The sequence below is a fragment of the Vombatus ursinus genome, unplaced genomic scaffold (genome assembly GCF_900497805.2).
Source record: "Vombatus ursinus unplaced genomic scaffold, bare-nosed wombat genome assembly UNPS02014789.1, whole genome shotgun sequence".
Lineage (NCBI taxonomy): Eukaryota > Metazoa > Chordata > Mammalia > Diprotodontia > Vombatidae > Vombatus > Vombatus ursinus.
In genome coordinates, this window is record NW_020954567.1 from 15,054,546 (window position 1) to 15,081,038 (window position 26,493).

At 36.0% G+C, this 26,493-nt stretch overlaps 1 protein-coding gene across 3 annotated transcripts in view; it reads right to left on the reverse strand.

Moving 5' to 3' along the window:
• The window catches only part of COP1 (COP1 E3 ubiquitin ligase), a 237,442-nt gene that overhangs the window by 127,829 nt on the left and 83,120 nt on the right, over window positions 1-26,493 (reverse strand). For all 3 annotated transcript variants that reach the window (XM_027868647.1, XM_027868646.1, XM_027868645.1), the window contains 3 exons: window positions 21,211-21,268; window positions 10,010-10,124; window positions 2,114-2,249 (listed from right to left, as the gene is read on the reverse strand). In XM_027868647.1, the coding sequence (XP_027724448.1) occupies window positions 2,114-2,249; window positions 10,010-10,124; window positions 21,211-21,268 (309 nt within the window). The remainder of the gene's footprint in view (window positions 1-2,113; window positions 2,250-10,009; window positions 10,125-21,210; window positions 21,269-26,493) is intronic.

Consider the following 26,493-nt stretch of genomic DNA (forward strand, 5'->3'; position numbering starts at 1 on the left):
CACACAGAGTTGAGTTCAGAAATACATTTCAATCAACATGAAATTAGGAAGGAAAGCGGAGATGGAGAAGGAGAAATTAGAAGCAGGATAGATTAAGGGAGGGATTGGTTCTACATGTTTAACTCTAAGAATGTACAAAAATATTCACAGCTCTTCTAGAGGTGGCAAAGAATGGTAATCTGAGGAATGGATGAATTAACTTAAATGAATTTGAAGGAATACTACTGTGGTGAGGCTCTCATCACTCTTATCAGTGTAATGACCAACCAGGACTCTAGACACTTAATGATGAAACATGCTACCCACCTCTTGATAAGGAAGTGAAAGACTCATAATACAGACTGAGACAGATATTATTTTGGACATAGCCAAGGCAGAAATTTGTTTTGATTGACTCTACATGTTTGTAATGCGTTTTGTTTTACTTTGCATTCTCAATCAGGGATGGGAAGGTGAGATTGGAGAGGGGGAGTGGGGAGGACCATGGGTGATTAAAATAAATAAAAAATTTTTTGAAAATAACAATACCATTAAAGAGAGCACCAAAGTATTCCAATGCTAACTTATCTCTCCTAACTAAAGAAAGTTTTCACTGGTTTCCTTATTTTTAAAAAGAGCAGAAAGTAAGCATTTTTTATGATGTGATCACAAAGTTAAGTGTTTGGGATGTGGAGGGGCAAGAGAGAAAGATCACTGACACTGTACTTTAAAGGTTTGACTTTAATTTTACATATATCTTTTTCATGACTATGGCTTTTAGTTCCTAAAGGAATCAGACATAATTTTATTGTTACCATCCTAATGACTATTCTCTGATATAAGAGTTTCTCAAAGTGGATATGATCTTCTGGAAATCCTAATTCAATCCAATATGAAAAGAGAATGGGGTCCTGGAATATGAAGCCAACCAAGCAATGAATGATTTTTGAAAGTTATTTAGGCTACTACTCTTGGTTGCCAGTTATCTCCTTTAAGACAACAGTATGGCCAAAGTCAACTTGGTTCTAATTAGGGGACCATACTTTCTTCTTCATGTAATACAGTCCACTGATGAAAATTCCTCAGCAGGATCAACTTTTAACAGTAGCAAAAGTCCATCTCATGACCTCAGGCTAAAATGATCCCAAGATTATTTAAATTTTCAATAATAGCAAAAAAGAAAACAACATACAATGAATTTCACTCTCCTCTTTGAAAATACCAAGAGATTTACTGCTCCTCTAGTATTTTCTAACCAAATACCACAGAAGTGCTGTTCTCACAATAGATCAAGAAAGGAAAGAATTTTTTACAAGATCAAAACCAATTCAGGCTAAACTCATGTCAGTTATCAAAATTCATGTCCCCTCTGGCAGGGCTCTCACCTGCATTTAATTTGCACTGGGGTGAACTTAACCAGTATAGGTTAAATTTGGGTCATAACTGATGTGTACTATAAGTCTGACTTTCATGGGTAATTTAGTAATTATAAATTTCTGCTAAGAAATACATGGCTTAATTTTTTTTTTACTGTTTTATAAGAAAATTCTTTTGATTCTATGAAAATAGCAATATGTGAAATTTCTTAGCCTTGTTACATTTTTATGAAACTTATTCTCATTTTTATTAATGACATAGTTTTATAATATGCCATTTACGTGATGTTCCAGGTACTTTCAGCACAAGATTAAAGATACAATAACTTTATCAAAATACATATAAACTAATTGAATGACAAGTCTGTAACTGACTTTTAAAGATTAAGGTACAACTAGAGTTGATGATGAAATTCAAACTGTGGCTTTATGTGGCTTAAATTTAAATGTCAGTCACTGAAGCAGACATGTATATTGATCATTTCATGAAAAAAAGTTTACATTTCCCAATATGTATAAGAAATAATTACCAGAAAAATTAAATTTAGTCATCAATAAGACATTGTTAATAAGAAGAATCCAAACAAATGGCCTTGGAAAAGGAAACTATAACCATAACATGAGGTTTTCCAAAAAACATTTTGACAAGCCATTATCCCATGTTAAAAACATAAACACGATGACATTTCACATGCACTCACAACAAAGAACAGAGACTTTATGCTTCATGTACTTCCCCATTAATGTATAATGCTTACCTGGAGACTATGCTTGAACCATTATAGAGGTCACTAGCATAAGACAAGGTAGCCAAGGGTCGAACTGAATTGTATCGAGTGAACTTAGAAAGGCACTCTTGAAACTCATCCAACTGGCTTGCAGTTCTACTGTCATCTAAATTGAGATAACAAAGAGTTAATTTTTTTAAAAAGTCAAAAAATATCTGGAAAGAAACAACAAAGTAATATCCACTTTTTAAAAGGTTAACTTAAAAATTCATAAACTATTTTCTGGGCACAGCATTTGGAAACAACTACTATCCAAAAATTAATTTTCTGACCTCTTACTCAGCACTTCTTAAATACAATTCTATCTAATGAAAATTAAGTCTTTGTGGTACCAAAGTAAAAGTATTTCACTTTCCTTTTCTCATTAATAATTTCCTTTATATATCAACCAATAACTTCTTGAAAATGGAAAGCTCTCTTGGCCTAGATTAGGTTAAATAGCTTTATTAAAACTAAACAAAATTTACAACAGGAAAAAAGTATCAGAAGAAACACTTGTTGGTCTTAAAGAACATTTTACAAAGATTATAGTTATATGATTATTTCTGTTTTTATTCCTAAACCATGTTTCACAGTAAATTTTATTTTAAATAAAAAGAGAAGTCTCCTTTCACATCATACTTTTTTGAACAGCCAATTTAATGGGAGAAGTTATGCAGAATTTCAGTGGAACAATGATTTTTAAAAGTCAATATTTAAATGTCTTTCAAGAAACAGAATAACACACACATACACATACATAAAGTCTTGATGGAAAATTGAAAACAATGAAGCACAATATTCATCTGTACATTTGTCCAAGATATATTTAATGACTAATTCAGCAGGCTATCCATTCAGGTATACACCATGATCTGGTAAATAGCATTTTTCAATCATTTTATTTTTCCAGAATGGATGATTAAAAACCTGAACAAAGCCTACAGAAACAGGCAAATATAATAACTAAAATTGGCTGTGAAATGGAATTTCTCTTAAAGTTTCTACTGGCAAAATTAGCTATTCTTTTAAATAAAGGAATTGGTCTTAATCAAAGCTATTATCATTTGAAAGTATATTTATTAAAACTGTCTCTATGATAGGAAATCTAAAGTTCAGGAAATTGAAGCACACTTGTGAAATTGCAAATGGTTTCATTTGCTAAGAACTATTAAGTTGGCTAGAAATAACCACTTAAACAAAAGGGCAAGCTATCTTGGAAGAGGATGGCTAAAAGGATAGACAATTTACTAAATTTTTTTTTCTATTCTAAATATGATGTAAGACCATGTTAGGCTTGAGCTACAACATAAATATATTCCTATAGAGGGAGATATGGAAACACCCAGCTCTTGTGTTAAGCTTGCTGTCCTTAAGAAAAAGATGGGGACTTTTATACTTTGTGTGGTATTCTGGGTGTGTACAACACCCAGAGAAGGAATGGCTAGACAGACTGTTGTACAATTCAGAAATGTCAAATATGTGGCCTGCAGACTCAACACTTGATGAAGGCAGTTAAGCCACAGTAAAATTAACTGGGAAATACTTAATAAAATAAATAAAAGTACAAAAGAACATAGACAATGTGGTTTTTTAAGTCAATATACAGTCCATAGGAATCTTCATATACAAGTTTAGGGTCCCCAGGGATATACCCAACAAGTAAAAAACTGAATTCATTATTTTTCCCACCAAACCCTTTCTTCTTCCTAACTTGCTCACCATCCTCCTAGTCATCCAGGCTTGCAACCCCAGTGTCCTCCCTGACTTCTACTCTTGTGCCCCCTTCCACATCCAATCAATTGGCAATGTTAAAAAGTCCTGCTGATTTTATCTTCATAACATCTCATTACCTCTTTGTTTATCTGACTCTATCACCATCCTGGTACAGGTTCACATCACCGCATGCCTGGACTTGGCAATAGCCTACTAGCTGGTTTCCCTGCCACAAGTCTCTCTCCTTACTCCAGTCCATCCTCCAATCAGCTGCCAAAGTGATCTTTCTAAAGTATCGGTCTAACCATGTCACCCTTCCCCCTCCCATTCAATAAATTCACCTCCAGGATCAAATATGAAATTCTTTGTGTGGTATTCAAAGGTGTTTATAATCTATCTTCCTCCCACCTTTTCAGTCCTCTTACACTTCACACCTCAGCATATATTTCGAAATCCAATGACACTGGCCTCCTTGCTGTTTCTCAGACAAGACACTACATCTCTCAAGTAGCATTTTCTCTGGCAGTCCCCCATGATGGCTGGAATGCTCTCCCTCTTGATCTCTACCTTCTGTCATCCCCAGCTTCCTTCAAGGCTCAGTTAAAATTCTACCTTTCACAAGAAGTTTTTCCTCATTCCCCTTAATTCTAGTGCCCTCCCTTAGTTAATTATTTGTAATTAATCTTTTATATAGTTTGTACATGGTTGTTTACATGTTGTTTTCCCCAGTAGACTGTGAGCTCTCTAAGAACAGGAGTAGTCTTTTATCTTTCTTTGCATCTCTAGCACTTAATACAATGCCTGGCACATAACAGGCACTTAAAGGTTTACTGACTACCACTGTACATTTGAACCAGCTGCTCCAGCACCTAGAATGTTTACCCTTTTCACCTCAGTCTTAGAATCCCTGGCTTCCTTTCAAGGCTCAACTTAAATGTCATCATCTACAGAACTTTTCTGGTCCTCACCTCCCAAATATTTGAACATTCCTCCCTTGGGTTTGCTTCCCTTCCTTGCATGTAACTTGTATGTATCAATTTATATACATGTTGTCTTTATCTGTCATTAGAATGCAAGCTCCTCATGGGAATGAACTGTTTTTTTTTTCCTTTCTATGTAACATGATGTCTGGCATATATAATAATTGCTGTCTTACACCACTAGAAAGTAAGCTCACTGAGGGCAAGGACTGTCTTCCTTTTTCCTTGTAGTTGTATTTACAACACTTAGCATAATACTTGGCATATTGGAAGTACTTATAGATGTTTTATCTATCTAGAAACATATGTCAATTAAAATATTTACACACATATAGAGGGTGAATGGAACAAAAAAAGATAATGGAAAGAAATACAGTGGAAGAAAGGGATAAGTTAACAATATCAATATATTGAAAGCTGTCTCCTCTAATTAGCTTTAAGTGTTTACATAACCACTTTTACTGCTTAAAGGAAAATTCATGATAAATAGTATAAAAGAAAAAAATTAAAACAAATGTGCATGAAGATGGACCTGCATACTACAAAAATCCTAAGTGACAGTTTTCTTCAATGAACTCTCAATAGTTTGATCACTTAGGGAATTAAATTATAAAATGATAGTTTAAGCAGGGACCTTGAAATATCAGTCCATTCTCCTGTACAATGAAAGAAGCACATATAAACTATTAATGAAGAGTTATTTGTTGTTTTTCAAGATGAAGCAATGCATAGAATTATATTTGGATTTCCAAGCAAAAGAATGAGATGTTTTCTTTAGCTTCCCAGGAAATAGCTATGGGCAATATTATATTTCTAATATCATGTCTCTTATTCTAGGTTATAGGCATATAATTTTCTTTCACAGAAACGAGCAACACTAAAGCAACGAACTAATCAATCAGCCAACAAGCATCAATTCAGCATCTATTATATGCTAAGTAATAGAGATACAAATACAAAGGCAAGAAAATCAAAGAGACAGGATACTCATTAACTTGTTATCCTTTAAGCTCTAAGTTACTGAGGAAAGAAAATTTTCAAATTGGGGGATAATTTTCAACTTAATCCCGTAAGAATGAAGATTATATAATGACATCATCTGATATTTATTTAGCCCCTTAAGATTTACAAGATACTTACTAACTGTGTGACCCTGAGCAAGTCACTTAACCTCTGCTTCCCTTAATCCCCTGGAGAAGAAAATGGAAAACCACTACCGCATCTTTGCCAAGAAAACCTCACAGACAGCATTGGCGTGCTATGCCCATGGGGTAAAGAAGACTTTGTACACAACCGAACAACCGAACAACAACGAACAACAAAAATATCTGAAAATTCTATGGAGACATCTTATGTAAGCCCTACAAAAATCCTATATGGCAAGTACTTCAATTACTATCATCACTCTTGAACATATGAGGAAACTGGAGTTGAACCGCTGAAGCAACCAGACAATGATCAACGAATGTCAAAGGCAAAAATCTGAATCCAGATATTCCTTCCTCCAGGTTCACACTCCTGTCGGTTACGCCACACTGCCCCTCATATAAACTCAACATATTTTCATTAACAATGAGGAGCTTCAATTATTTGGACTGCTGCTAGAACTCCTTGCAAGAAGCTGAAAGGCTAATAATGGGATTTCCATTAATGATAATTTTATCCTTCAAAAGACGGAGGAAGTAAAGAGGGGAACTTCTATCCTGGATCTGGATTTCACAAATAAAAGAGACTTGGTTGATCAGATGGAAAAAGAGGAAGCTGTGGAGAAATGGAATACTAAATCTTAGAAATGATGACACAGAAGAAGAGAAAAGCCAAGAATAGAACAATAAGCATCAGAAGAGAAGGGAGGACCACTTTCAGTTTTCAAGTGAAGCTCTCAAGAATGAAATTCAAAAAACAGAAAGAAAAATTATTCCAACAAAAAATAGGGAAATCATCTAAAAAAGGGCAATGTGGTTATAAATGGAAGTCAATGACTCACATCTTTTAAAAGATATATTAAAAAAAACAGCAAGTAAAAGAAGATCAATACAAAAGCATGACAAAGTTCTTTAAGAATAATGTCAGGACAGCTAAAGTTCCAAATGAGCCAAGACCGTTGTTATTCTAGATGTTATTAAATCTATACTGGAGAAAAGAGGTGGATTAAAGAAGGAATACAAAACAAGTCAGGTTAAATGGGATGATAACAGATAAAAGAGAAACTGCAGAGATTCCCAACTCTTATTTTCCTTCTCTTCTCTATTGAAAAAAGATCATTGTTGGACTGGACAGGACAAGATAAAAATGGTACACATCTCAGAATGGAAATATATTAAACTCAAAAGGGAAATAGGAACACTAAAGGATAAGGATCAGGGAAAGATGGGTCCTAAGACAAGAGCAGGATAGGTAGAAGAATAATCATAAGCAAAACAAATTCATATGTTGGAGGAAGAAACATAAGGCAAGGATTAAAAGCGAAAAAAGAAAAAAAGAAAAATATTGCAACAGGACAGAGGAAGGGAAAGAGAAAGAAGAAACACAGGTTCTTTTATTTAGAGATCACAAATGTTAAATGAATTCTTCTTTTACCACCTTCTTATGTTTCAAGAGGGAAAAAGGAACAAAGGACTCAGAACAAGAGGATAGGATGGAGTATATGTTTAACAGTCATAACTTTGAATGGGATGAACTCATTTATGAAACAGAAGAGGATAGCAAAATGAATTTGAAAACAGAATCTGACAATATGTCATTTAAAAAAACACATTTGAAACACAAAGATTCACAGAGAGCTAAAGTGAAGAGATGGAACTAAAACTAGTATGCTTCAACTAAACACCAAAAAGCAAATTCAGCAATCATGATTTCAGACAAGTCTATAGTAAATACAAATAAGATAAAAAGTAAAAAGGAGAGAAATCATTATGCTTAAAGGCACCATATGTAATGAAAAAATAAAAATGCATAATAAAATGTATAATGAATAGCATCTCAATACCTAAAGAAAAAGTTCATTGAACTACAGGGAAATATGGATAGTAAAACTGTAACAGTCAGAAATCTTAAGTTCAGGCCTAGACAAATCTCATCAATAGGTGAACAAGAAAAAAGTTAACCACCTGAATAGAATATTTTAAAAATTAGATATGATATGTATCTAGTGATTACTGAATTATTAGCTGTACATGGCAACTTAACAAAAATTAACCACATGTTCAGGCATAAAGAACTCAACACAAAAGAGTAGAAAAGCAGAATTACTAAATGCATCATTTACTGATCACAATGCAATAATACTTAAATTAAATAAAGAGTTCTTAAAGAAAGAACTCAAAAGTAATTGCATATTATATAACATAATCATAAAGCATTAGTGGTTCAAAGAACAAATTACAGAAACAATACAAAATTTCATCAAAGAAAGAAGAGCAGAGGGGGACAGCTAGACAGCTCCAGCCTCCAGCCTTGGAGTCAGGAGGACCTGAGTTCAAATCCAGCCTCAGACACTTGACACTTACAAGTTGCATGACGCTAGGCAAGACACTTAACCCCATTTGCCTCACCAAAAAGCCAAAAAAAAAAAAAAGGACAGTAGACAGTGAAGTCAAGATGATGGAATAGCAACGGGGACTAAGCAACAAAGAAAGTTCTTCATCAGAGAAAAAAATTTTATTATCAATTTCAAGCAAACCTATATGCCATTATTGTTTACTTTGTTAAAATCATACGAACAAAAGATACATGCATAATGTGTGTGAGAGAATAAAATAAAGGGGGAAGGGACTGATCTGTGATTTCACTGTAGTTGGAACTCCTATTGAATAAATGGTTTCTCCCGATGAAGGTGGACAACTGCTCTGCAATACACTGTTTCAAAGAATTATCTAAGGGACTGCTAGGTGGAATCTAAACCTATGCTTTTCTGACTCTGGGGCCGGCTCTTATTCATTCCACCAGAGGGATCCAACACAGGGCTAACTCCAAAGTGCTGCCCAGACCGGACTGAAATAAAACTGAGAAATAGTTAACAAAAAAAATGAAAATGAAATAGAACATAGATAATGTTCATGTGTCATTTTCAAGTCAAAAAATTTTCATTTTCAAGTCACTGGGATCCTTAGGTCTGGTGTAGTGGACATTTCTATTTGAGTTTTATACCACTGTATTCTACCATTCTGCCTCTACCTACATTCATAATAGCCATAACCCAGGATGTTTTAAGGATTTTAAACAGGATTATTAGGCCCCATTTCAATGACTTGACAAAATGGCGGGCAGGATTTACTCAGAAAACCTAATCTATGACAATTTATTATGAACAAGGATTTCAATATACTGAATATATTAAGTATGTTTAAAGCTGGACATCATACCCCTTCATTTTTTACAGATAAGGAAAGTGGGCCTCAGTATAGTTAAGTGATCTACACACAGTCCCATAGCTTAGTGTCAGAAGGCAAGATTTTCTTTTCTTTTTTGGGGGGGGGGGCAAGGCAGTGGGGTTAAGTGATTTGCTCAGGGTCACACAGCTAGTAAGTGTTATGTGTCTGAGGCCGGATTTGAACTCAGGTCCTTCTGAAGGGCCGGTGCTCTATCCACTGCGCCACCTAGCTGCCCCAGAAGGCAAGATTTTAACCCAAGTCAAAGGCCATGTTGCCTCTTCAATGACAATAAAGGAATACCATTTTTGCTGAGAACATATGTACTTATTACTGCTTTTCTCTTATATTCAGCAGTTTGTTTCTGAAGACTAGAAAATCCCCCCCAAATTTTTTTACCTATCTTTCCAATCTTATTTCAAATTACTTTCCCCTAAAGTCTTCCCTAGTCTCTGTGCTATTATATAAACTGGCCTCCATGCCTGAAATATACTTATTCTTCATCTATTCCAAGAATTTGGTACGGTACCTGGTATTTAATAAGGAGCATAATAAATGCTTTTTGATTAATGATCTATGCCTATTGAAATTCTTCTCTTCCTAGAAAATGTAATGTAGGTGCTCCTTTCTTCCAATTAAGTCTTTTCGAAAAACACTAGTTATTTGAAGTTACTGTCTGGTTTTGTACAAAGAATGTATTTAAACTAGTGTTTTTCATCCCCAACTATATGGAACATCTTTCAACAAAACAGGCTTAACAAAATTGCAAAGTTCATCTAACCCTTAAGCACTGATATTTCAGGCACAAATGGAATGCATACCTGAGACCCGAGACATCCTTGTAGAAAAGTAACACTGCTCTAAATCCTCAAAATGAGCAGTGAGGCGTTTCCGTCGTGATGCTAGTGTGCTGTTGTACCAAGGCTGCTTTTTTGTCTGAGAAGGGGATGACAAAGGACAGATTTATTTAGAATACAAAGCAAACTATATAAACCATTATTTGTCTATGCATTATTGCTTGTAAGTTCATCCTTACACTTGGATTTTAAAGTAAACAATTAAGATAACTACTTCAGATTTATTAGTGGCTTTTATACTACATTGACCAAGTATGGTACTTTATCCATTAAAAATGTAAATCCTCTGCAAGCATATAAGCTCTCTGAAAGTAAAGATTGTTTCATTCTCTGAATTTGTACTGCCACTGTCTAGCAGTGTCTGAAAATAGCAGAGACTGAATACTTTATATTTTTAATGTGTGTGAAAGACAGACTAGTAGTCATGATTAAAGGTAATGAAATTTCCATCTATGATTCAAAATCTATAGAAAGAATATCTGAAGTCTGCCTTACTCAAAGTAAAATGCAAGAAAGAATCAGCAAACTTTCACAATAAGATAAGCCTGTGAGTTGGGATCTATTGTTTTATTTGGTGGTCTGCAAAGAGGCTCTAGGCCTTTAGGCAAGCATGTGAGCACATATGTACATGCTTAAACAACATACAGATCACTTAAAACTTTAAAAAATAACTAATTCCAGGTGGTAGTACAGCACAGAGCAAAGAAAGCTGACCTCAGTAACAGGAAGACCAGAGTTCCAAGTTTGTCTCTGACATATATTAGCTATGTGACCCCTGAATAAAGCTACACTCTAAGATTGTAAAATGCATTGGTAGAAGTTGTTTCTCACTTAGAGATTCCTACATAATGAAATCACAAGTCCAGACTCTATCTTTATTAGGAGAACTATCTCAAATAGTTTCCTCTTTCTTTTTTTTCCAGCTAGGCAATGGGGTTAAGTGACTTGTCACAGGGTCACACAGCTAAGTGTCAAGTGTCTGAGGCTGGATTTGAACTCAGGTCCTCCTGACTCCAGGGCTGGTGCTCTACTTACTGTGCCACCTAGCTGCCCCTATCTTAAATAGTTTAACAATCATTTTAGAAACATTATTAGTTAATTGGAATGGCATATCACCTAAAATAAAATGAAAGCACACATGAATTCTGCTAAAAGCAATGTTCACCAAACTATATTATGATTTATATCATGGCTTTATTGGTCTATAATGAACAATATATTTTAAAAATCACATGACAAAAATGAGTTTTGTAGAGAAAACCTGCTATCCCATTTATTATTTCTGTTCCCAAGTGGCCATACTTAATTTAGCTATGGAATTGGGATACAAAAAAATCACTGTGGGACATAAGGAATTTTGTTATGATATTCCACTAATAATGAATGTAATTAATCCTACATTATGTGCACTGATAGAGAATTTTATATATAGAGAGAGATAACAGATAATATAAAATAGTAATTAATCATAAATACTTTTGTTTTGATTTGCTTTTGCTCATGATTTTATGTGACAAATTTACTTTTCAAATCATGTTTTACTCAAGCTATTGATATCCATTTGCATTCTGTTGTGTCCAGATCACTTCAACCCACAGTGGTCTCCTGCCTTTAAGAAACTGTTAGCTTTTTTTGGTCCACATTCATTTGGCATTTTGAAAATGTATTAACTTTTCACATGTTTATATATTTTTTCCAGCTAAATTGTACAATGATCATGTTGGCATGTGTTAATCTGAGGCAAATGGCTCTACAACTCAAGAAAATGCTTGGTGGCAGAAGAAAATACAATCCAACTTATGATTCAAGTTCAACAAACTTATATTAAGTATCTACAATGTGCAAGAGACTGCTAAATGCTGGGGATACAAAGGCTTGTACTCAAGAAACTTTTATTCCACTGAAGAACAAGTCTAGTCAAGTCAACTAGCTTTCATTTGAGCTAAGCTCTGCCAAGGAGTTGAAAGTCTAATGCAGGAGACAACATAGAAACAATTCTATATAAAAGATATATGCAGCATGAACTAGAGGTAGCCTAAGAGGGATTAAGAAGGATGGGGAAAAGCTTCATGTAGAAAGTGGGACTTTAGCTGAGACCTGAAGAAAGCCAGGAAAACTAGGCATCAGAGAGAAAGAGATGGTGTTCCAGACATGGAGAATGGCCAACGAAAATACTCAGAGAAAGGAGATGGAATGACATGTTCAAGGAACAACAAAGAGGTCAATATCATTGGATCACAGAATATCTAGAGGGGAATAAGGCATAAGCAGACCAGAAAGGTAGAAAGGGACCATATTACAAACACTTTTAAAAGCAAAATAGTATTTTATATTTGATTCTGAGGATAATAGGGAGCTACTGGTGGGGCTGAATGGAGGCAAGTGGTAGGGATGGCAACATGGTCAGACTTGGGCTTTAGGAAGATCGATTTGATAGCTGAGTAGAATGGGGAGAGTCGTGAGACAGGGAGACCAACCAACCAGCAGGCTCCTACAATAATCTAGGTGGGAAGTGACAAGAGCCTGCACCATGGTGGTAGCAGTGTCAAGAAGAGAAAACGGTTAAGTGATGTTATGAAGGTAAACTGAAAAGACTTTTAAAAATCGGCAATAGATTGGATGGGGGGAGAGAGTGAAGAAGTAAGGATGACCCTTTAATTATGAGCCTGAGTAACCACAAGGACAGTAATAAAGAACAAGGTATTAAGAATGGTTAAGGAAAAAAGATAATGAGTGCAGTTTTCAACATACTGAGTTTAGAATATCTATGATGCGTCTAGTTCAAGATGTCTAATACAGACTGGTGGTTAGGAAAGAGGTTTAGGCTAGACAAGTAGATCTGAAAGTTATCTGCATAAAGATGGTCATTGAAACCATGAGAGCTAGTGAGATCATCAAGTAAAATATACACAACATATACGGACAATAGAAAGCGCATAACAAATACAAAGATAAGAAAATACAACAAACATACAAAATAATACAAAGTAATTTCAGAAGGGAAGAAAGCATGAAGATGGGAGGGGGGAATAAAAAGAAGGATTAGGAAAAAACTTATGTAAGAGGTAGTACCTGGGCTGTGTGCTACAGGCTGGAAAGGATCCCAGAGGGAAATTGAAGAAGGAATGTTATTCCCAAAAGTATGGAGGTAGGAGAGGGAATACCATATATAGGGATGAACTATCAGGCCAATTATGATTAGAACATACAGCACTTACAGGGAGTTATGGGAATAAGACTGGAAACATAGGTAAAAGTCATTTAGTGTTAGGATTTAAATGCCCTGCAAAGAATTTTTATTTTATCCTAGAAGAAATTGGTAGCTACAGTGGAGCACAAGGGGAGCAATGGGAGGTGCACACAGGAAGTTTGACTCCTCTGGTATAGAGGATAGAGAAGAGTAAGTCCAGTCTGGAAGCAGGGAGATAAACTACAAGAGCCCTGGCAATAGGCAATGATGTGCTAAACAACGAAGGCAGCTGTGTGAGTAAGAAGGAAATGAGCGAAGTTGATAAACCTTAACAACAGGTAAGAATGGGTGAGTAAGAAAGATGGAAAAGCCAAGGATGTCTCCAAAGTTGCAAGCCTGGGTGAATGATACCCTCAAAAGAAACAGGAAGCTTGGAAGATGGATAGGTTTGGGGGGGGGGGTGAAGAATCAGTTCTTTTTTGGACATCCTGACTTTAAGATGCCTGAGGAATACCCAAGAAGAGATGCTGAGTGAGCAGTCAAGCAGCTTCTCCCATTAAAGCACCACAAGAAGTTTAGAGGTCTTCACAGTGCAAGCACTTAGAAAATGAACATAAATTGCACATTAGCTACAATCCTATTAAGAAGTACACAAACATTTCCTTGAAATCTCTTAACATTTTTATCAACTTTGTTTTAAACTTAATATTAAAGAAATATAACAAGGTATCAACTACATGTTAGATTTACAACTACTAAACACTTTAAAAGAACTCCAACATATCTCCACCTCAGACAAGACATCTATGTGTGCATGCTCTCTTCAAACCTTGAAGCAAAAAGCACAAATGAAAAGGTATACAGTGCTATGAAATTAACCACAACAAGCTAAAATCATCATAGAATAAGTCAATAATAAGAAGGCAATTCTGTGCATGATTTTTGAAAAAAGAAACTTTCAAAAATCTCATGACAACAAAAACTGACTCTCAACAGGATTAAATTGAAAACAGAGATGAAACACAATGGAGAATATTCCATTACATATTCTGTCTGAGCAATTTGCCAAGAATATAAAAGCAGTGAAATCATTTAAAGATGAATGCTTCCAATTGTTGGTCCAATAAAAAAATAACAGCAATAGTGACTTCATAACAAAGCCCCTTATTCTCAAGTCCAATAATTAATGTGTCAAATCTTACATTAGGATGACAATAGTTAATTATACTGGGGACATTTGGAGAGTGTTCAAGATAAGAATGAATCCTATACCAAACTTATTTCCTAAGTAAAACTGGAATAAAAGCTAATGAATTTATTACTTTATATTGTACCCTTTAAAAATTCCACAGCTCTATACAAAACAAAATAAACCAGCAGTTAGGAACACATGATTGATTTTAAAGGCTACCTTTAAGGCTTAAAAGTAAAGAATTTAAAAGAGTTATCAAGACACAAACAGAACATTCAAAAGATTTCCCAAAAGATCTCTGTCGAGTGTGGAAAGGAGGTAGAAAGAAAAAAAAAACTAATTTAAAAATATATATAAGACTACGAATTAAGAAAGTTTAAGTAGGAAATAAAAATCTTAAAACAAATCTTCCAGCTAAGGAATAAACACAGGTTTGATTTTTTTTTCTTTTCATTTCAGTGTAACATAAGAATAATGAAAAACAGGGAGCCAATCTTGGAAAGTACAAAGCAAATCAACTAAAAATTCAGTGTAAGTCGACATTACAAACTCAAATGGCTATCATGCCTAGTTTATTTTTAAATGCCTTAAATCTTAAAAAAAAAAAAAAACTGAAAATTACAAACGACCTGATTAATGAATCCAAGATGTAAGTCAAATAATGTCAGACAAATATCACAAACAACATACAAGGTTACTGGCTAAGGTTACTGGGTACAAACTGAACTAGTTTCAAAAAGATCCAGAATTCATAATAAGTATGAAAGCAATATGTCCTATATAAACAGATGAATATCGGCGCACTGATTGGTATACCTAATTAGCAAAACTTTTGTTTTTGTCTGTTTAATGTCAGGAAATGTGAAACATTTACATAAAAAAAGTCTTCTGAATAATCAAAAATCCAGCTATGAATCTATCATAGGAAAGAAGGATACATTTAGAAATTGTTTGGAAAAACCAAAAGATTACTGATATAAAAGCATGATATTAGAGCCTACACTTCAGGAGAGAGCCCAAGCAATCCATCTCTTCATTCCCCACCCATGTGCATCTTCTGAACATCTCTGTCATAATGCCACACCAGGTACCTTCTTCCCCCTCAACCCAATGCTTCTGAGCTTCCTTGCATGTGTTAGCCTCCTTGTTAAAATGAAAACTCTTTGAGGACAGGTGCTAAATTTCTTTTTGGTTGATATTTATATTCCCAGCACTTAATACAGTGCTAGGCACATAGTAAGTGATAAAGTGATTAATCAGTTTGATGACTGACTAAAATATGGAACTACAATCCTGGATGGCAATATCATGGAAGCAAACTAAGACCTACCCACCCATTCTCTATTTAAGTTACCTTTTCCAAAATTATATTAGGACAGTACTTACCTCTAAAGTCCTTTGTCCAACCTGAAGGAGAAATGTTATCAGTCCTTCTCTAAATATCGATACCAAAATAGTTACATGTACTTAAATCTTTTAACATTATTCTAATCCAAGGCCCAAGTTTCTAAAAGGAGAAGCAGTCTGATCAGGCCAGGAAAGCAGTTCAGTTTTCTGGCATGGTGCCAGTATACTGTCCAAGTTTCACAGGCATATAACAATGAGGTGAGCAAAGCAGCTCTGCAGACCTTCAGTTTAGTAGGGAGCCTAATTATCTCTTCTCTCCCACACTTTCTTTCAGAGCCTCCCAAACACTGAAATAGCTCTGGCAATGCATGCATCAACCTCATCATCAATGTGTACATCCCTGGAAAGTATACTGCCAAGGTAAGTGAACTTATCCACAGTATTCAAAACTTCTCATTTTGCGGTAACCAATGGTTCCATGTACAGATGGTGTGGTGCTGGCTAGTGAAGCACCTGAGTTTTCCTAGTTAGACCAAAATTAGGACAAGTGTCAGAGATTGGATTCCATACCTTGTTGTATCTCAGCTTCAGAGGCTGCATTGAGTGCACAATCAACTACAAACAAAATAATCATGCACCAACTCTCCCTCCACTTTAGTCTTGACTTGCAGCCTTTTCAAATTAAATAATCTACCATCAGTGTGGCAGCTGACCTTGATGCTGTATTCACTCTCATTGAAGGTGTCTGACAACACTGCTGAAAACATCATGCTAAAAAGCATGAGAGCAAGCACACAGCCTTGTTTCACTCCACTGGTGACTGCAAGAGCACCATCTAGTGTTCTGAACCCAAGCAAACATGCCGTCATAAATTAATGTACAACACTGATGAATTTATCCGGGTAACCAAATTTTGACATAATTTTCCATAAGCCCTAAAGACTGAGAGTATCAAAGGCCTTGATCAGATCAATGAAGTTTGTATACAGATCTCTGTTCTGCTTCTGGCATTTATCCTGGAGTTGTCAGGCAACAAACACTGTATCAACCATTCCTCAGCCCTTTCTAAAGCCACACTGGCTGTCGGATAGATGACCATCCTCCAAGTGAAGGATCAGGAGGAGGACTCTGGCAAGAATCCTGCCAGTAATGACTAAGAGAGAGACCCTCCTGTGATTGTCAAAGGACAATCTATTTCCTTTACCTTTACAGAGATGGAGGCGTCTTTGAACTCCTGGGAGATAATCTCCTCTTGCCATGTAATCTGGAAAATTTCAGCCAACTTTTGTACAAGCAATGGACCCACCTCCTCATAAATCTCAGTGGGATAGAATCAGCACCAGGGGCTTTGCCACACTAAAGGAGCCTAATGGCATCAAAAACCTCTTCTTCAGTAGGAAATCTGGCTACAGGGACTGACTTCAACCTGAGGCATATAGTCAGTGGCTTCAGCACTGATTGATGATGGACTGTTGAGAAGACTATGGAGGTGTTCAGCCCATCTCTCCAGGATCATGTCCTTATCACTAATCAACACAGCTCCAACAGCACAGAGTAGTTGAGATTCACCATAAACAGCTTTCAGGTCATCATAAAAGCACTTGGGATCATTACTATCAGCGTAAAACTGAATTTCATCTGCCTTCTTACTGATCCAAAAATCCTGCATATCTCCAATCTTCACTTGTACTTTACTTCTGATGTTTCTCACTTAAATGCTGCCTTCATAGAGACGGATGAACTATCCTGCTGGTAAACAAACCCTGTAGAGTTCTCATTTTTTCAATTAGCATCTTCTGAATTTCTCCACCATATTCACCAAACCAGTCTTGATGTTTGAGAGTGCTCTGACCCAGATAAGCAAATACACTCTGAAAGCTGCCCACTCCTTTTTGGCTCCATGGACTCAACTTTTGCTCCAAGTTAGCTATGAACTGCTGACGCTCAAAGAAGTGCTCTAATCTCGTCTTGCCTTACAGCCACCACTTTTGTTGAATGTGAATACTTAGCTTGGAGAGGCTAAGTCTATGATCAATCTAACATTCTACACTACATGTTGCCTTCATCACTCTCACATCCTGTCCTCTTCTCCTTACAATGGCACAGTCTATTAAATGCCAATTTTGCTGCAAAGGTGCATCTGTGAAATTTTATTGCATTTATGTAAATGGAAGATAGTGCTGGTGATGAAAACGTCATGAGATGCACAAGTCTTCAGTAGTTAAGTGACCATTGCTCAACCTGGTTTAGCCTGTCTGCTCAAATGGTTTACTGGGCTGTGAACGCTACACACACTACAGCTCCTTGGAGCCACAGGTTAGAGTCAGGTGAATACACCAAAGGTGGAAAGCAGCCCTCACCAAACAGGCACTAGTCTTCCCTGAACACACCCTACACCCTGCAGCTGACTGGATAGGAAGGATGAAGGAGGAGTGAGAGACAGTGAGGAAGAAAATCTTTCTCACTGTTTACTGCCCCAGGGTACAGAGAAGCCCTCTAAGGAGTACCTGACACATCCACGGGATGATCTCGGGACCTTGGGATAGGGATTCTATGGCTAAGGGGAAAGAGAATTTTCCCAGTGGTGTTGAGGCACACCAATTTCTGTGTGTACTCAGGCTTAGTTTAGAAGTGGAGGAGTTCAGAAGGAGGAAGCTGGGAACTTTCACAGTGAAGAGAGTAGAAAGGAATGAGAAAATGCTCGAGGTATAAGAATAGGTGTGGTTGTACTGGAAACAACTCTATTACTGGCTACCATGACTCTGGGTCAAGCCTTGTCCTCCCAGAAGGGTTCAAGCTCAACTGTGAAGAAAACTGACCTCAGGGGGGAAAAAAAATCATAATATCTGCAAATAAGACATAATTTACCTCCATTTTGTCTATACTTATTTCCACAATTTATATCTCCCATGTTGATACTACAACCAGCAGCATTCCTTATACAATATGGAATAATAGTGCAGACATGGGACATTCTTGATTTACCACTGACCTTTTTTGGGAAAGGTTTCAATGTTTTTGCATAAAAAATAATGCTTGCTCTTGGTTTTATGTAAATATTTTTTATCTTTCCTTGAGAGAAGCGATTTTTTCTTTATATTTGTACCCTACTGTCTAGCACAGTTATTGGCACATGGTAGGTACATAACACATTTGTTAACTGATATTAAGGAAGAGTTCTTTTAGTATTAACATAAATGTTCTATTCTGTCCAAAGGTTTTCTGCAATGATTAATAATAATGCAAGTGAGCACAGCTCAGGCCACCTCATACCTGAAGACTTCCATCATTTTCATAGGTACAAGGAACACCTACCTCTTTATTTATATATTACCATATATAAACAATATATTTATTTAGGATCAAAGATTTCCAGTTGGAAGGGTCTTCAGAGGCCATTTACTCCAGTTCTCTCTATTTACAGAGAAGGAATTAAGCTCAATGAGAGTAGGGATTGTCTCAATTGACATGAAAAAATGCTCTAAATCACTAATAATTAGAGAAATTCAAACAACTTCGACATTTTACTTCATACTTACCATATTGGCAAAGATAACAAAAAACCCACAAAATTAAAAAAAATGGTGGGGAGACAGGGTCAACAAAGGACTTTTACTTTGCTTGATTACACATTTGTAACAGATTTTGTTTTTCTGGCTTTCTCAATGGTGGGGAAGGAGGGAAGGGAGAACGCAGATCTTCATGAAAATACCTATGCACTATATTAACTAGCAATGAACTATTTTAACTTGTTTCAAAATGTGAAAACTAAGAGACCAATTCTCATTTAAACTCCACAAATCCAGTTACTAAGATTTCAACTAAAGAGCAAAATAGAAACTTACCAAGTAACTATGGAACCAGGTTTCTCTCAATACAACTGAACTCTGGGAATAAATCCTAAAAAGAGTCAGAGTACTTAATGGCTTGTCTGAACGCATACAAACCAAAAACTGCAGGATCCAACTCACTATGAAGCTTCATTCACAAGATCTTGTTAAGTAGTATGCTTAAATATTAATCAACAAGTAAATGCTTAACCTAGAGAATTAGTGTCAGATTAAAAATCCAGGTTCTAGTATAAACTTCCTCATTAAAAAAAAGATGGAAAGAACCTGAAAGTATTTATAAATTCTCAAATAATGTCTCCTGTTCAAAATGTATTTTAATATTATCTTTAGTCTACCAGGCAACATATATGTGCAGTTAAGAGGCGCACATTCTTTACTTTTTCAAAGTATAGTTCAATTTATGTCTGACATCTGACCTCAAGCATTAAAAAATTTCCTGATACTGAAATTAACAGTCTATGGTTAAGTCAATTAAACTCCTTAAAATGATAAGGAAAGAAAAAGAAACTCCCAAAGAAAGAAAAATGATTCAGTGTGATATTCAATTTACTATGTTCTAAACAAAATGGTCAATACAATCAACATATAAAAATCATACCAAAACAATTGTAAGAATAACAGAGATACAACATGATCAAAGGCAAACAATTCTCACTACTTCTAAGACAACACATCTTGTATCCACGTATTTATTACTTTCAAGTCTTTTCAACATTTACTATTATTATATTTTCACAACAATCCAATCAGATATATAGTGTGCTATCATCCCCATATTATGGATGAGGAAAGTATGGTATAAAGAAGTTTCCAGAGATTAAACTATAGTTTTTCAACACCAGCACAAGCCTTTGCAAAATGTTTTCCATAGTTAAGTTCACCATTTAAGATGACAAAGGAAATATAAAATATTATCTAAATAGTGGAGTGATTATCCCAATAGTTTTAAAGCAGTTTTTATCACTAGCATTCAAATTTCACTAATTTAATGGAGAAAATCTCAACCTGATGGGTTACACAATTCTCATATGTGCAAGTTCAAAACTCCTTTATCATTGTTAGAGAGTCAATGTGGACTAGACATAACAAGGTAAAGACTATACTGATGTAAGAAGTGCTTTTATTTTATAAAGTTTAATGACATAATTGGCAGGAACCAGAAGTATAATTTCATCTTTTTCCTCACTATTCCATAACAGTTGTTCAGGATACAAAAGTTCAAATTTTCCATTTATCCTAGAATATTTTGTCTTAATCTGCGTTGTTTGATCCTGTCACATTCTACCTTGTATAATATTTCTTACTGTAAATGTCATATTTCCCTTATTGGAACTGTAAATTCCCTGAAGGCAAAGACTATTTTGCTTTCCCCTCTCTGTGTTCCTAATGCCTAATAATGTCCCGGTACACAGTAAGTAATTTATAAATATCTGTTGACATTTGTTGTTGAAACAGTATTACCACTTTAAAGGGAAGTTTATTAATGTAATTAGAATTTTGAAGAAGAGTTTCAAATTTCTTAGATTTAAGTGGTTACTTTCCATCTTTTCTTTGTTAAAAAGGAACAATTAATGTAGCTTCTTACCTGAGAGCTCCCACTGAAACCTGGAGGTTGACTGTATTCTGTGGAATCAATAATACTACTGCAAAATAAAGAGAAAGAAATTTGGCTTCACCAATGATGCTGATATTATTTGCTCGTTACTATTAACAGAAAATCCCAATAGCAAACAAATTGCCTAACATCCTGAATTTTACATTACAGGAAAAACTCACTGCCCAAAATACAGTAATAACCTGTTACCACCTCTTTTGTCCACCACCCCAGATATAATGTCCTGAAAAATCCATATCAAATATTAACAATTAAAAAGCATCAAACTGATTTCACTAATTTATAAAACAAACTGGGACATTCACTCCTGACCATCCTCCAAGAGAACTGACTAAAAGGAGGAGACAAGATTTTTGTCTTGTCATATGATTCTAGAAATCTTTTATAAGAAGCAGGGCTATTATTCTCACGAAAAGTCCCTCCTCAAGGCAACTTACTGGGGCAAGAGTTCATTTCTTCTCCCTTAGACTCAGGGAATTGTAGCTGATCTTCTGGACTCTGTTCTGTACTCTCCCAATCCATTCTCTACGCTACTACATTAAGAGTAGCCCCTTAATGTACCACTATCTCATCACTCCTATACTATTGTCTACAGAATTATTCAATCTGGCTCCAACCTACCTGTCCTGTCTTCTCTCACACCTTTCTTCACACATCAAGTACCAAACACTTCACTACACTTCATCTCTACTTTCACTCTCCTTTTCCCCATCTTTGTGCCTTTACTATCAGTTCCTATTCTATACCCCATCTCATGTCAGAAAGACCTCGCCCTTTCCTTTAAGGCCCAATTCAGGAGCAACCTCCTCCGTGAAGATATCCTTGACCTCTCCCTGCATTCTAGATAGAAGTACACATCTGTCTAAATTTCTCATCGTATTTTTTGCCTAGCTCTTAATTCCTGTAACATTATGCTTTGTGTAATACTCATAGACAAAAGTTGAAGCTCTAAGTTTCTCCAGGGCGGTATTATATTTGAAAATTAATGTTAACTGAAAAACAATTATCTGAGCATAATGAATTCATTAGTTAGGCTTGCAGTAACCAATACATTGGGTCAATGGCCTCTCTCTATGACCAATGACCGAAGACCTTGAGGTAGGGTTCACCAGCCTTAATATAGTTTTGGGAAGTACAAGAGAACAAAGAACAAGAAGCATAAAACAGTATGATTGGTTACAGAGTCAGAAGTATCATAGATGATAGAAAACAATATGATTGAATGTAAATTTGGAATGCAGGGATAGCAACAACCCTTCTTTCCATTTTGTTTCTAGGGAAAATATATCAGTGATGTCCACCTGAATGGATAATAGTCCGGACTTTCTTGAAGGACATCAGCATGGCAGAGATAACAGACTTCCTGGCATCCATCTTGCAAGGCTAACTGTTAACAAGTTAACAGGTCTTTTTTAATCATACATGAGTAGTAAGATATGTGGAGATAATATATTTCTTTCAATTAAAGTGATTTATGGAACAACTTAGCTGAGATAGGAAAGCTGAAGAGCTAAATTTAACTCAGAGACAAAGAAACATGACTTACAAAATTTTGCAACATGGGGATGATACAAATAGAATTAATTACAAAATGGAATCAAAATCAATTTGATTTTCTCAGTAAGAACAGTCATTTTATCAACTTTAAAGGTAAGTGTCCCCATGTCAAGGGTGCCCAAAGAGCCCTGCACATGGTTACCAATTAATATTTACTGACCTAAATCCACAATCACCCCAGGCCAGCCCCTTATTCCCTCCTTCCTGGGATGGTCAAAGTAAGCCTCTAATCAATCACCCAACATCCAGTCTCTCCCCTCTCCAAACCACTGTCTTTTTCTACACAGTTGCCAAAATGACATGACAAAAACACAGGTGTGACTGTGTTCCTCCCCTGAGTAAGAAATTTCATACCCCTCATTGCCTGGAAGACAGAGTACAAACTCCTCTGTTTAGCATTTAAATTTCCTTCACCATCTGGCCCCATACTATCTTTCCAGACTGGTTACATATTATTTCTCCTCACCTAATCTATATTCCAGCCATGGGTCTCTCAGCTGTTCCATATACACAGCATTCTCTCCCCCATCTAAGTGTATTTACCCAGCTCTGACTATCCTTGAAGTTTTTCTATCCTTTCTCTCTTTCTCTAGGAATCACTAGCTCCCTTCAAGACATAACTTAACTATCACCTCCTCCATTCAAGAAGCCCTTTCCGATTACCTCAGAGTGGTTAGTTATACCATCACTGTGTATTTTACTTTGTATACATCCTACATTTATGTGTCAACAAATTATATACCTCCAGTAAGCTCCTGTGAGCACTGTCTCATTTTGGAATTGATACATCCAGAACAAGGTCTGGAATATAGTAAGCACTGAATACTTGCTTACTGATCCACTTATATAAGCTTTTTATTCCTACATTCAGATCTTTGATTCCATATGTTTGGAGTAACTTGAATAATCTCCTCCCTTTGTAATCTGTCATATGTAACGTAATCTCCCCAACTGTCTCCCTTCAGTCTATCAAAGCCCTATATTCAGTTCAATTTTATAACAAGTGTGTTTCTGTTGGAGAGGCAGTGTAGGATAGTAGAGAGAGCGCAGGCCTTGAAACAAGGAAAACCCTAGGTACAGTCCTGCCTCGGCCACACAAAGACTCTGTGACCCTGGACAAGTCACTTAATCTCTCAGTGTTTTAGGAAACTCTCAAAAACTATAATTTGCTGAGAAAGTGCTGATCTACACTGGCAAAGGAAGTTCCTCAGCCAGGAGCTCCCAAGACCTATGAAATCATAGTCTAACTTCTATTCCTATGTTTCTGTTGTTTACAATTTTGTCTGTCTTCACTCACTTATCAGAACAAAAGTTCTATGAGGGAAGCAAGCATGTTTGCTCTTTGAAAAGTGTTCCAAATGCCAAATAAATTATACAACTATATGGCCTTTGGATACTCAAATATTATCAATGGTAACACCAAAATGGAAAGATAACAAATGGGACACATGATGCCTTTCATATTTTCAAAACGCAATCTTGAAACCAGATGTGCTGTCTCAGTAATTTTAAAAAAAATATAGCACTGATGTTTTTCTGAATTAATAATGGGCCTATTTTCAATCTCATTCATGAAATAAGAATGCAGCATCATATGTTCCTATTCTAAGAGTCAACTGTAGAGGAAATTACCCAATATATGTTCAAAGATTGATGAATAAAAGTGGCCATCTACTGAGATGACATGAGTAGTTTTATGAATGTGAACTATGAAAATCTATATAAAAAGTAATTTAGAGAAGTTGAAGTTAATTAAAAAGCCTGCATTCTACACACTTATGGTTTCCCTAATTCATTAACCCAATGCAGGTATATTAATAGTGTGGCTTGGTAGACATACAGTCAGACTTGGAGAACTATAGATAGAGGTTTAATCCTTGACTGGTCAATTAATCAGTATTTATCAAGTACCTACTATGTGCCAGGCACTAAGCTAAGTACAAGCATACCAAAAACAAAAAATAAAGCCAACAGTCCTTGCCCTCAGACAGCTCAAAAGCTAATAGGAGAAGATAATACATTAAAAGAAGCTGGGGGGGGGGGTGCTAAGGATATAATGAAGTCCTAGAGTACAGCTGGGTGGGAAATGATGCAATGGCTCCCTGGATTAAATGGAGGATCTGAGAAGAGCTCTCAAATGTTCACCTCTACCCTCTTCAATCAGAGAGGGAGGAGCCTCCAGGGGCAGAGGGTACTCAGTCAGTCAATAAACATTTATTATTTTTCAAGATGATGAGTTTCTGGAGGCCATGATTCAGGAGTACAGCTGGACAGAAAATGACTGACTCTATAACTCTGAGCAAGTAGTACTTGAACCAAGCAACTAAGATGGGAAATTGCAGAGGAGATGCTAATCTACATTAGAAGAGGGAAACAGCCTCAGGCAGGGATGTAGCCCTCTAGGTTCTCAAGTGTCACCCTTTGACTGAATCCAAACTTCACAGAACAAATGACCTTAATAAAAGAATTTGTTCTACAAAACTTGGACTCAGTCAAAAGACTGCACCCAAGGACCTGGAAGGCCACAGGTTCCCCTGCGCTTGCCCTATACCAATCAAATTATAGGTCTCAATTTTTGGAAAGCTTTTTTTTTAAGCCAGTATCTTTAAGAAATGGGGAAAAACAAACAGAAAAGCTTCTATTATTAATCTTCAACTAAGCACCATTAAGTTCAGCATTTTTTCTACTTCACTGTCCTGACCTCTTGGAGATGAATTATTTTGGCACAAAACAAAGAAAAATACCAAATGGCCCATATTTCTGTGTAATACCCTCCACTTCTGCAGTGATCACTGCAAAATGGTGGGGAAGGGGGAAGGGAACAGAGAATACTCTGCTCACAAAGATTATGGACTATCTTTAAATCCTAACTTCACTGTTGGCACTCTAAAATTGAGACCATGTACAGTGACCAAGTGGATATAATCAGGTATATACTATATTGAGTCATATTAATCTTGGCATTTTCTCTTCCAATGAAACCAGAATCTAAAAGGAAGTTGCATTTTAAAGTATAGATAGTTCCATGTTCTCAAAGAATCAAAGAAGACTGTCTATGTCCATATCCAAAGTGATATTATAGAGAGAGAACAGCCAATGAAGCAAGAAGAATATCAGTTGATGCATTCAGAAATTCACATGAGACAAAATCCAAGAAAAGAATACAAAGTAGTCTTTCACAACCTGGCCTCAACCTCTCATTTAAGCCTTATTGAACATAAATCACTTCCTGCACTCTGCAATGTAACCAAACTGGATTTTTCTCTCTCTGATCCTCATTCATAATATTCTATCTCCCATCTCTGTGTCTTGTCACTGGCCATACCCCATGCCTGGAATGTCCTCCCTCATAACCTCTGCCTTTTACAATCTCTCTCTGAAAGATATAGTTCAATCACCTTGAAGCAAGCATGAACCATTCATTCTTAATCAGTATCTTCACTTTCAACATGAAGCCTTTCCTGATACCCTTAAATGCTAGTACCTGCCTGCCTGAATGACATTCTATTTAGTTATTTTTTATTTATCTTAACCTTTATTCTGTATATAGTTATATATTAAATATAACGTGTAGACAGAGCTAGCCTTGGAACCAAGAAGACCTAGATTCCAGCCCTATATCTGACATACATCACCTGTGTGACCCTAGATAAGTTACTTAAGTAATTGTCTAAGAAAACAAAATTAAGAGGAGAG